A 12,118-nucleotide genomic window follows, 5' to 3' on the forward strand; every position below is an offset into this window, starting at 1 on the left:
TAACTTACAAGCTTTTGTTTAAATTCAAACCAGGCAAGTCAAATTGGTATTCTTGCGATTGTGTCCTGATGAGTGCAAGATGAAAAGTTTCAACACCATGTCTCTTTTTACAGCAATACTCAAGCTCTGTACCACCAACTGACTATTTGTAAAGCTAATTTTATGAGCAGGAAATGGAAAGATTATGGACTTTCCAATGCCAGTTTTCAGGGAAAATAAACTGACTCTACTAAACAAAATAACTCTGAATCGCTCAAAGACCAGAATTGCTGAAACATACTTACAATAGAAAGATGATAGGAAACTGCATTCATATAAAGAAATTTAAAATGCCGACCACTGGAAGGCGGCAGCTCAGGGGTAAGGGTACATTGTGCAGCTGTGAGATAAACCCCAACAAAAACAAAGGAACTGGGCTGGTCAAAGTGGGGAGGGAGATGATGCACTTCACAATAAACCAATGGAGGCAAAAGGCATGTGAAGAGGCTAATGGGTGAGATGTGCCAAGCCATTAGCAATCACATTAAACCTGTGGTAAGGGGAGTATAAAGACAAATGCTTTAAGTCTAAAAACAAAAAACTACTGCAGATGCTGGAAATCCAAAACAAAAACAGAATTACCTGGAAAAACTCAGCAGGTCTGGCAGCATCGGTGGAGAAGAAAAGAGTCGACCTTTTGGGTCCACACGACCCTTCAACAGAACTGAAGTATGGAGTTACTTCAGTTCTGTTGAAGGGTCGTGTGGACCCGAAACGTCAACTCTTTTCTTCTCCACCGATGCTGCCAGACCTGCTGAGTTTTTCCAGGTAATTCTGTTTTTGCTTTAAGTCTACCTTGTACAACAATAGAGGGGATGGAGTTCACTTTCTCAGAAGCAAGATGATGTCAGGAGTCTACCACAAGTGTGCGATCAACCCTTCACTTGAGCATGACACAAACTATCCTTTTAAAGGTTATATTGTTGTTTATTGAATAATAATGTGTCATCAATTTTATCAATATACAGATTTGTATCAGTGAATGATCTACTTTCTGGGTTTGAAGTGAAAACCTAAAGGCAATAGAGTGGATTCCTACAAAGTGGGTAAAATTCTACAAAATCATATTGTGAGCTTCAGTCTTCAAATGGCGCCAGTTGCATCGCAAAAGTTCCTGTTATTGTTCTGAACAGTTTTGACCAGTTGATTCATGTCGATCAGAGGTACCTGGCTTTAATTTCTTGGTGGCTAGTCTCATAAGTATATGTAATTCCGAGTTATAGCTCAACACTGTGTGTGACTCTTCACTTGAATTATGGTGTCACCTCCCAGGCTGGTGCACTTGAAGCACAGGTCAGGTGGCCCCACTCTGACTCCTGTTCACATGCCATCACTCAAGGTGGCTACGTCAGGTAATGAGTCACCGAGTCTTTAGCATGTACAATGGACAGTGTATCTGTAAAGTGTGTGGAAATATTTGAATTTGAACTTAAGTGGAACTGCAAGTGTGGACATGGATCATCTGACATTTCTTTGTTGTCTTCCTTTCCTTGATTATTAAATGTGAACATTTTACGAGCCCTAGTTCTTAAAATATTGGGGGTAATTTCAAACGCCACCACAAGCTGCCTCAAATCTCCCCTCTGCTGGTTTTAACAAAGGTAGGGTGAGGGATGGGCAAGCAATTCACTGTCAGAAGGTGGGTTGGTCAGTAAAAAAAAAACTTTTAAGGAGGTTGTGAGCCTCTATGTTAAAAGAAAACTCTCTTATTTCTATTTAACGTTGGTCGGGTCACCAAGGCCTTGGCAAATATTAAGGTATAATAAGGCAAGAAGGGATGGATCCGTGAGGACAGTGCCTTTACAGCACTGCTTGGGGGCCAGGTGGAGCAGGGGTTTTCTTCCAGGCCCAATAAGCTGATCAGATTCCCTCCCTGCAATCATCATGTCCCCAAATATTTTGTACAATATCACTTGTGATCACTGTTGATCCCAAGTTTTATTTCCCAGAATCTAACATTATTCAGTCTCATACTTGCATTATGAATACTCCTGTCTCAAATTGAATGTATTTGTGTATAAACCTACTTAGTCAAATTTTTACTGGTACATACTCATTTTCAAGATCCAGACAAGAGGCATTATTTCTGCAGGGTCCAGATAAACATTCATTGATGTTCGTTTCACAATGTGTTCCAGAGAATCCCGGCAAACAGAGACATCTGGCAGAACATGAGGAGAACAGAGTTAAACACCAAATATTAGAACAGAGGCTGACAACCATGTCAACATCACAGTCGAAGGGATCAACGGCTAACAAGAATGAATAATTATGTAATCAATTAACATCCATGTCAAAACATCAATGAGTAGAGTTTTTATTATTAAAACTGAGTCAAATTCAAGGTTGTAAGATGTAGCTGTGTAATAAATAAGCTGTCAGCCCTGGTTCATTGAGTCAGGGAGGTTGTTGGTTGAAGTTACATTCCAGAGACCTTTGACTGCATAACCTAGGCTGACACTCCAGTGTGGTACTTGGCGAGTAACCTATAACCTCTTTTTATACATCTTTCTGTTAAGTTGCACTTTCCCTCCATTTCCCATCCTCTCTTCTTTCTCCCTTTCCCTTTCTTACCTTGTCTGTCCTGCCAATGCATCCCTTTCCTCTCCTCACTTCCCCTTGCTCCTTCTCCCACTTTGTTTTCCCTCTCAAGTTACTTATTGAACATGTTCCTTGTGCTTAGGCGCAGCATTAACTTCTTAGCAGCTGTAACTGGAGATATGGCTTGTTCTGTGACACAAACAACAGTCCCTTGGGAACACATGGCATCCATGCCATAATACCTGAAGAAAACAAGGGACCATGGAAAGATTTACTTGTGGGATATTTCTTAGCTCATCACCATGGTTCAGGGTGTGCTGGAGTGGGGTTTTTCACCACTTAACATGGCCTGCTAGTTAAGTATTTTCCTGCGCGGTATAGTTTGAAATAATTTTATGCTTTATCCCGCTGGAAGTGCAAGGTTAAATCAGGTACAGAAAGAAAAATTACAAGAAGGAAAGAAAGATTGAATTGAGAGAAAGAGAAAAAAAAAGGAGCCAGGAAGGAAAAGTAAGAAGAAAAGGTAAAAGTTTAAAAATTGGCATTTCAAATCTCGGAAGAAAATGTATTACTTGGAACAATGAGATTTATCAGTTTAAAGTGTTCACTTACTGGGCCAGAGAGGTTCATTGCCATTGCATAACTAATGGTCACATCATTAACTGGGTACTAATGCTGTTAAGTTCCAACCCTAACTTTCTGCAGTAAGTTTAATGGGTAAGTAATGTGTAAATCCAACAAACTCATAAATATCAGGAGGTTGAAGGCTTGATGCTGTTTGTGCGATGCTAACTGTGGAGAGCTGTAAATCAACCAGCAGGTTCTGGAGATTCACAACATATGACTTAATCCTCAGCACTTTCTGTTTGATTTGCCTATCCATAATGGTATCTATCATTAACACAGCTTTTTTTTGGCAACAAGATCTGACCCAATATGTTTACAATTAATTGCGTAGCTAACTGAAGACCAATTGGATGCTTATTATTTTCCTCATGACATGACCATAGTTCGTAATGTGAGGACTAATTTAAATACAGTTGTAGTATAACCACGAACAAGTCATAATTCATAATCACAAATCCTATTGGCTTTCCTATTGATTTTGTACGGGTCCATCATGATTCTATTGCCTTAAGTTTCAGGCAACTTGGTGCTGCCTGGCCTTCCCGTTTCCCCGCACAGAGGGGCGATATTGCTATTCGGAGTTGAAGTTCCCTCAGAACTGCCACTAAGATACACAGCTCCTGCTTCTGTTTCCATTCCACACCATTACCTGTAGCTGTTGACCTCATCCCAGCAACGGCCCCCGTTCTGGCAAGGACTGGAGAGGCACTCGTTGGTGTCAATTTCACAGCGAGCTCCTTCAAATCCTGAAACGATAGATGAGACGGCACGGATCAGAGAGCTGTAGTCCCTGGTGTGAGCAGCAGCCTCAATCATGACAGTGGCCCCAGTGGGCACAATCTCAATGGAGCGAGTAACCTCAATCACCTATCTTATCGCTCAAGCTTCAAACACCATTGCACTTAACCCATAAAAAAGCTCCAATCACACTCTGAGAGAGGAGGTGGATTGACTTGAAATGAGGAAACATTTTGCCCACTAAATCTGTACAAGAGAGGCAGAGAGAGAAGGGGGAAAAAAACTTCTTTGAAAAAATGTTTTTGCTATCATCGAGGAGATCCTGCTGTACTTAAAGTCACAACATTCCTGAATTTTAAAATTCTGTTCCTTGTTTCCAAACATCTCCCTGGCCTTTGAAATCAACTCCAGTGCTACAACCCTGTGAGATATGTGCATTCCCAAATTCTGGCCTCTCGCATCTTACCCATTTTTATTACTCCACTTAGGGCAGAATTTTAAGAATCGGTGGGGGCGGGGCAGTAAAATGCAGTGAGCCATTCAAAAGTCCATCGACTTCGGAGGGACCGTAGAATCCGGCCGGCGTAAAATTCTGCCCCATAGGTGGACATGCCTTCAGTTGCTAATGCCCAAAGCTCTAAAATTCCCTCCCTAAATCTCTCCACCCATTCAACTCTCTCTTCTGCTTTAAGATTCTCTTTAAAGCCTACCTCTTTGAACAAGCTTCATGTCACCTGCCCCAATAGCTCCTTTTTGTAGCCCATTGTCAAAAGTTAGTTTCAATACATTCCTAGTCAAACAATCATAGTCATAGAGATATTACAGCATAAAAGGAGGCCACTTGGCCTATCAAGTCCAAGCTGGCTCTCAGTAGGGCAATCCAGTCATTCCCAGTGCCCTGCTCTATCCCTGTAAGTTTATTTCTTTCAAGTGCTCATCCAATTTCCTTTTGAAATCACTCATTGCCTTTGCTTCCACCACCCTTGTAGGCACCAAGTTCCAGGTCATTATCACTTGCTGTGTAAAAAAGTCCTTTCTCATGTACACCTGCATCTCTTGCCCAAAACCTTAAATTTGTTTTCTCTAATCCTTGGACCATCAGCGAAAGCGAACAGCTTTTTCTGGTCTACCTTATCTGAACCTGCCATGATCTTTTACTTCTCTATTGGTCACCCCTCAATCTCCCTTGATCCAAGCAGAAAAACTCCAGTTTCTCCAATCTAACTTTGTAACTAAAATTCCTCATGCTGATAAATAACTGAAACACCTTAGGACATTTTACTACATTGAAGGTGCTATATAAATGCAAGTTGTTGAATTTAGAAAAATATTGTCCAAATTCAACATTGTTCCGTCTCTACTGTTGCAAATGTGGGCCAGAATTTTCCAGTCGTTGGGCGGGCTTGGCAGGGGCAGTCGTGGAGCCAACCGCTGCCCGTGTGGATTGTGAGTGGAGCGCTACCTGTGCGGGTGGGGGGAGGAGGGAGAGTCGGGTCCAGTGCTATTTTGTGCATGTCCATGAAGGAGCGCTTCAATCTCCCTGAGGCACGGAGCTGCTTCAGGAAGATTGAAGTGCTTTTTAAAAAAATATATAAGGACATTAAAAATTTAATGAAACATGTCCCCTCATGTGACTGTGTCACATGAGATGGGGCATGTTTTTACTTTCAAAATAAAGTTTTTATTTCATTAGTATTTACTTGAGGAAACCTCATCCCGCTCGTGGATGAGGTTTCCTAAAAAATGTAAAGGCCGCTTGGCCTTTTCGCCTGCCCGTCAACCTTAATGTTGGACAGGCAGCATAAAATTCAACTTAATTATCCAGTGAATAGCCTTAATAGGTCTTATAATTATCGGTGGGCACGCAGCCGACTCATGCGGGCGTCCGCCAAACGTATTGTCGCATGAGTTCGCGAAGACGTCGGGACGCATGTCCGACATCCACATGCGTCATTTTACGTTCCGACGTGTTGGGCACGCGCCCACATGCCAAACTTAAAATTCTGCCCATGAAGTGCCTGTATTTTTGATACATCAATCATGTTAATTGTGCTAACTGCTGGGAACAGTAATTACTTTGTTGGTTCTGCAATTTTACTAAAGGGAATAGCCTTAATTTTAAAATAATTAATTAAAATGAACTAATTAAAGGTTTCCCAATATTTGACACCTGGATGTAAAGATGTAATGAAGTATGCACTAAGGGAAAAAGAACACAAAGATTCTAACTATGGAATGCTTCTTTGGAAATTTATTGGCCTCACAACTTGATGGGAGCAGAGCTTCAGCAATGGTTCACTGGCTTGCTCGCTCCCAGCTTCATTCCCTCATGTGTGGAAACTTTGATGTTACACTTCACTTCTATATCCATGGGCAAGGGAGGGACCAAAAAATAAAAATTCATCAGACGCTCCAGCTTCTGATTGCTATCCTATGGCTGCCACTGGGAATTGTGCACGTATGTGAGAGGATGCCAAGAGGGGGCAGGAATTGGCTCAGCCTGTGACTCCCTTCACTCCCTGGATAAACAGCTGGTCGACACTCACTGTTTAGGCTCAGGCATGTAAATAAGTTGCGACTGGCAACCATCACAGTGGAGCTTCACCTTGGAGAGAGTCAGCGCCTTGATGGGTGAAAGGGAAAGAGACGGCTGGGGTGGCGGAATGGGGGATGGGGGTCGGGGGGGCGGTGGTGTGTGTGAGTTGAGGATGGAGTCTGGGAGGGGGAAGTGGAGAAAATAATTAAGGGACTGAATCCATTTTTAAACAATAAACTAAGACAACCATTTAAATGAATATTTTGTCAACATTTTTAAAGGGGAGATGAGGAGAAATGATTTTACTCAGTGAGTTATCATAATCCATCTGAAAGGGTAGTGGAAGCCGATTCAATAGTAGTTTTCAAAAGGGAATTGTATAAATACTTGTAGGGGAGAAAATTTACAAGGGAAACAGTGATAGCTCTTTCAAAGAGCCAGCACAGATGTAATGGGCTGAAAGGCCTCCTTCTGTGCTGTATGATTCCATACCTCTCTGTTCTCAGTGTAAAATGCACCTCTTTCAGTGATGTGATGATTTCTGATGTCTTCAAAGGTTTCTATTTTTAAATATCTTAAACCCTCAGAAACTGAAGTCTGAACTTCATCCAACAGGCATTTTGATGTAAAGCAGCAATGATTAAAGATTTAAAAAAAAATGCAAAAGGCTTAGGCAGGAGTTCCACAATCTAATTTCTTGAGGAAATGAAATCGTATTAGACCAGCATCTCGAACAGCATGCCAGCAGCTCTATTATTCAGAAAGAAATAATTATATCATGTGAATTTGAAAGGAATATGGATTGCTCGTGTCTGTTTCCAATCATCTCCTCGATCCCAATCTACTCCAAGAAACAAATGAATGACAGAATAAATTAGCGACAATGTCCTTATCGCAGGTTTCTGCGCCAACCATTAATTCCCACCTACATGTTTTTGCATAGTCAGGAGGCAGAGTGATGCTAATAGCTGTGTCTTGACACTGCTAAAGCAAGGGGGAATATAAAATTTATAAGCTTGTAAACAAATCACATCCAAACTGCAATGTGATGCATGGCACCAAACTATACAAACTCCAAAGTGAAACAGCCATTGAACTACAAGTGCTTGCTGTCGGAATTATCTCGGTTAAACACGGGCAAAGTTTCCTCCTGACAGAGTCACCGACCTTTGTACTTGCTGCTCATCCAGTAGGTGCAGGTTCCCTGAAAGTGTTCAAGAGGGGTTGATACTGCAACATGCAAAAGGTAGGTGGGATGTTGGGTGGTGTAACTCGTGGACACTTTCCTAGATTTCAGCTTTGATCGAAGGTTGGGGATCTGAGAGGAACTTCCGCCATTTTCTTCCCTTGAATTGGCTGAGAGAATTTTCTTTCCATATCTATTTTGTTTGTAACCTCTCACAGGACGTGTTGGTGGCTGATGTGCACTCAGGATTGTGATGATTATGATATATATTGCTGTATTATCTGGAAGTGTCTGTAAAGAGCTATTGTTATAAGTGTTCCAGGGAGCCACATTTCACGGCTACACTAGACACTGATGCATACAGAACCAGTTCAATCTGGTCCTTCTTTGTACCAGGCCGCATGGCAAGATTAAACAAAGAGGTTCTGATCTTTCCAAGCTTAAAGAGTGATTACTAAAAACATCTGGGAACCAAAATACAACAACACATAGCAGATTAGTTGCACCATTACTCGATGATTCAGTTGTTTCTTAGAATCACAGAATGATATAGCAAAGCAGAAGGCCTGTGCTCTCTCTTTGAAACAGCAATCCAATTCATGCCATTCTCCTGCACTTTCCCCAAAGCCCTGCAACTACACCACCTGTCCACCTTCATGTATTTATCCAATTTAATTTTACAAGTTATTATTGAATCTGATTCCATCACTCTTTCAGGCAGTGCATTTCAGATCACAACAACTTGTTGAGTCAAGAAGATTTCTCTTCATTTCTTCCTGGCTTATTTGCCAATGACCTTAAGTTTGTGTCCCACCCATCCGTGAAAATATTTCCTCCTTATTTAGCTCCTTATTGGGAGAACTGTCTCAAAGACTAGTCAAGCTACAGCCTGGCATAGTCATACTCATGGAATCATATCTGACAGATCATGTCCCCAACACCACCATCACCATCCCTGCATTTGTCCTGTCCCACCGGCATGACAAGCCCAGCAGAGGTGGCGGTGCAGTGGGGTACAGTCAGAACAGAGTTGCCCTGGGAGTCCTCAACATCAACTCTGGATCCCATAAAGTCTCGTGGCATCAGGTCAAATCTGGGCAAGCAAATCTCCTGATGATTTCTTTTTTATTCATTCAAGGGATGTGGGCTTCACTGGCTAGGCCAGCATTTATTGTCCATCGCTCATTGCCCTTGAGGAGGTGAGCTGCTTTCTTGAACTGCTGCAGTCCCTGTGGTGTAGGTACACCCACAATGCTGCTAGGGAGGGAGTTCCAGGATTTTGACCCAGCGACAATGAAGGAACGGCGATATATTTCCAAGTCAGGATGGTGAGTCACTTGGAGGGGAACTTCCAGGTGGTGGTGTTCCCATGTATCTGCAGCCCTTGACCTTCTAGATGGTAGCGGTCGTGGGTTTGGAAGGTGCTGTCTAAGAAGCCTTGGTGAGTTTCTGTAGTGCATCTTGCAGATGGTACACACTGTTGCCACTGTGTGTCGGTGGAGAAGGAAGTGAATCTTCGCGGGCCAATCAAGCAGGCTGCTTTGTCCTGGATGGTGTCAAGCTTCTTGAGTGTTGTGGGAGCTGCACTCACCCAGGTAAGCGGAGAGTATTCCATCACACTCCTGGCTTGTACCACGTAGATGGTGGACAGGCTTTGGGGAGTCAGGAGGATTCCTAGCCCCTGACCTGCTCTTGTAGCCACAATATTTATATGGCCAGTCCAGTTCAGTTTACCACATACTGTACCACCTCCACCCTCAGCTGATGAATCAGTGCTCCTCCATGTTGAACACCACTTGGAGAAGCACGAAGGGTGGCAAGGACGCAGAATGTTTTCTGGGTGGGGGACTTCAATGTTTATCACCAAGTGTGGCTCAGTAGCACCACCACAGACCAAGCTGGCTGAGTCCTAAAGGACATAGCTGCTAGACTGGCTCTGCGGCGGGTGGTGAGGGAACCAACACGAGGGAAAAACATACCTGACCTTATGCGTACCAACCTACCTGCTGCCCATGCATCTGTCCATGACAGTTTCAGGAGGAGTGACCACCGCACAGTCCTTTTGGAGTTGAAGTCCCAACTCCACATTGAGTATGCCCTCCATTGTGTTGTGTGGCACTACCTCCATGCACCGGGATAGATTTCTAACAGATCTAGCAACCACAGACTGGGCAACCAGTGGGGTCATCAGCAGCAGCATAATTGCACTCAACCACAATCTGTAACCTCATGGCCCATCATATCCCCCACTCTATCATTACCATCAAGCCAGGGATCAACATTGGTTCAACGAAGAGTACAGGAGGGCATGCCAGGAGCAGAGCATAAAAATGAGGCATCAACCTGGTGAAGCTACAACACAGGACTACTTGCATGCCAAACATCATAAGCAGCAACTGATAGAGCTAAGCGATTCCACAACCAATGGATCAGATCTAAGCTCTGCAGTCCTGCCATATCCAATTGTGAATGGTGGTGGACAATTAAACAACTCGCTGGAGGGGGAGGCTCCACAAATATTCCCATTCTTAAACAAGGAGTCAGGAGGGCTAAAAGGGGTCATGAAAAGTCACTGGCAACCAGGATTAAGGAAAATCACAAGGCCTTTTTTACATATGTAAAGGGCAAGAGGGTGGCCAAGGAAAGGGTGGGCCCACTCAGGGACAGAGGTGGGAATCTGTGTGTGGAGCCAGAAGAAATGGGAGAGATACTGAAAGAATACTTCTCCTCAGTATTCACCAAAGAGAAGGAATTAGCGATCGATTTGTCTAGGGAAGAGTGTGTAGATAGCCTGGATCATGTTGAGATCAAAAAAGATGAGGTGTTAGGCGTCTTGAAGAATATTAAGGTGGATAAGTCCCCAGGGCCAGATGGGATCTACCCCAGAGTACTGAGGGAGGCAAGGGAGGAGATTGCTGGGGCATTGACAGAAATCCACGCTGGCTACGGGTGAGGTCCCAGAGGACTGGAGAATGGCCAATGTTGTTCCATTGTTTAAGAAGGGTAGCAGGGATAATCCAGGAAATTACAGGCCGGTGAGCCTTACGTCAGTGGTAGGGAAATTATTGGAGAAGATTCTTCGTGACAGGATTTACTACCATTTGGAAGCAAATGGCCGTATTAATGAGAGGCAGCATGGATTTGTGAAGGGGAGGTCGTGTCTCACTAACTTGATCGAGTTTTTCGAGGAAGTGACAAAGATGGTCGACGATGGAAGGGCAGTGGATGTTATATACATGGATTTCAGTAAGGCCTTTAACAAGGTTCCTCATGGCAGACTGGTACAGAAGGTAAAGTCGCACGGGATCAGAGGTGAGCTGGCAGGATGGACACAGAATTGGCTTGGTCATAGAAGACAGAGGGTAGCAGTGGAAGGGTGCTTTTCTGAATGGAGAGCTGTGACTAGTGGAGTTCCGCAGGGATCAGTGCTGGGACCTTTGCTGTTTGTGGTATACATAAATGATTTGGAGGAAAATGTAACTGGGCTAATTAGTAAGTTTGCAGACGACACCAAGGTTGGAGGAGTTGCAGATAGCGAATAGGATTGTCAAAGGATACAACGGGATATAGATCGATTGGAGACTTGGGCAGAGAAATGGCAGATGTAGTTTAATCCGGACAAATGTGTGGTAATGCATTTTGGAAGGTCTAATACAGGCAGGAATTACACAGTAAATGGCAGAACCCTTAAGTGCATTGACGGGCAGAGGGATCTGGGTGTACAGGTCCACAGGTCACTGAAAGTGGCAACGCAGGTGGATAAGGTAGTCAGGAAGGCATATGGCGTGATTGCCTTCATTGGCAGGGGTATTGAGTATAAAAGCTGGGAAGCCATGCTGCAGCTGTATAGAACCTTGGTTAGGCCACACTTGGAATATTGCGTGCAATTCTGGTCACCACATTACCAGAAGGATATGGAGGCATTGGAGAGGGTGCAGAGGAGGTTTACCAGGATGCTGCCTGGTCTGGAGGTTATTAGCTATGAGGAGAGGTTGGAGAAACTCGGATTGTTCTCACTAGAGCGACGGAGATTGAGGGGCGACTTGATAGAAGTTTACAAAATTATGAGTGGCATAGACAGAGTAGATAGTCAGAAGCTTTTTCCCAGGGTGGAAGAGTCAATTACATGGGGACATAGATTTAAGGTGAGAGGAGAAAACTATAAAGGTGATGTGCGGGGCAAGTTTTTTACGCAGAGGGTAGTGTCTGGAATTCGCTGCCAGAGGAGGTGGTGGAAGCAGGTACAATAGTGGTGTTTAAGAGGCAGCTTGACAAATACATGAATAGGATGGGAAGAAAGGGATACGGACCCCGCAAAATGTTTTAGCTGACGGGCAATATGATCGGCGAAGGCTTGGAGGGCCGAAGGGCCTGTTCCTGTGCTGTACTTTTCTTTGTTCTTTGTTCTATTCTCAATGATGGGGGAGCCCAGCACATCAGTGCAATAGAAA

The 12,118-nt window shown here is 43.7% G+C and overlaps 1 protein-coding gene across 1 annotated transcript in view; it reads right to left on the bottom strand.

The window, feature by feature from the left end:
* Window positions 1-985: 985 nt before the first annotated feature.
* Window positions 986-12,118, bottom strand: part of LOC144681101 (protein eyes shut homolog) — a 192,099-nt gene continuing 180,966 nt past the window's right edge. Inside the window, exons 8-9 of the mRNA XM_078542832.1 lie at window positions 3,857-3,953; window positions 986-2,200 (exon numbers count right to left, since the gene is read on the bottom strand). Coding sequence (XP_078398958.1) covers window positions 2,071-2,200; window positions 3,857-3,953 — 227 coding nt within the window. The 3' untranslated portion in view covers window positions 986-2,070. The remainder of the gene's footprint in view (window positions 2,201-3,856; window positions 3,954-12,118) is intronic.

The sequence above is a fragment of the Cetorhinus maximus genome, chromosome 5 (assembly GCF_964194155.1).
Source record: "Cetorhinus maximus chromosome 5, sCetMax3.hap1.1, whole genome shotgun sequence".
NCBI classification, from domain to species: domain Eukaryota; kingdom Metazoa; phylum Chordata; class Chondrichthyes; order Lamniformes; family Cetorhinidae; genus Cetorhinus; species Cetorhinus maximus.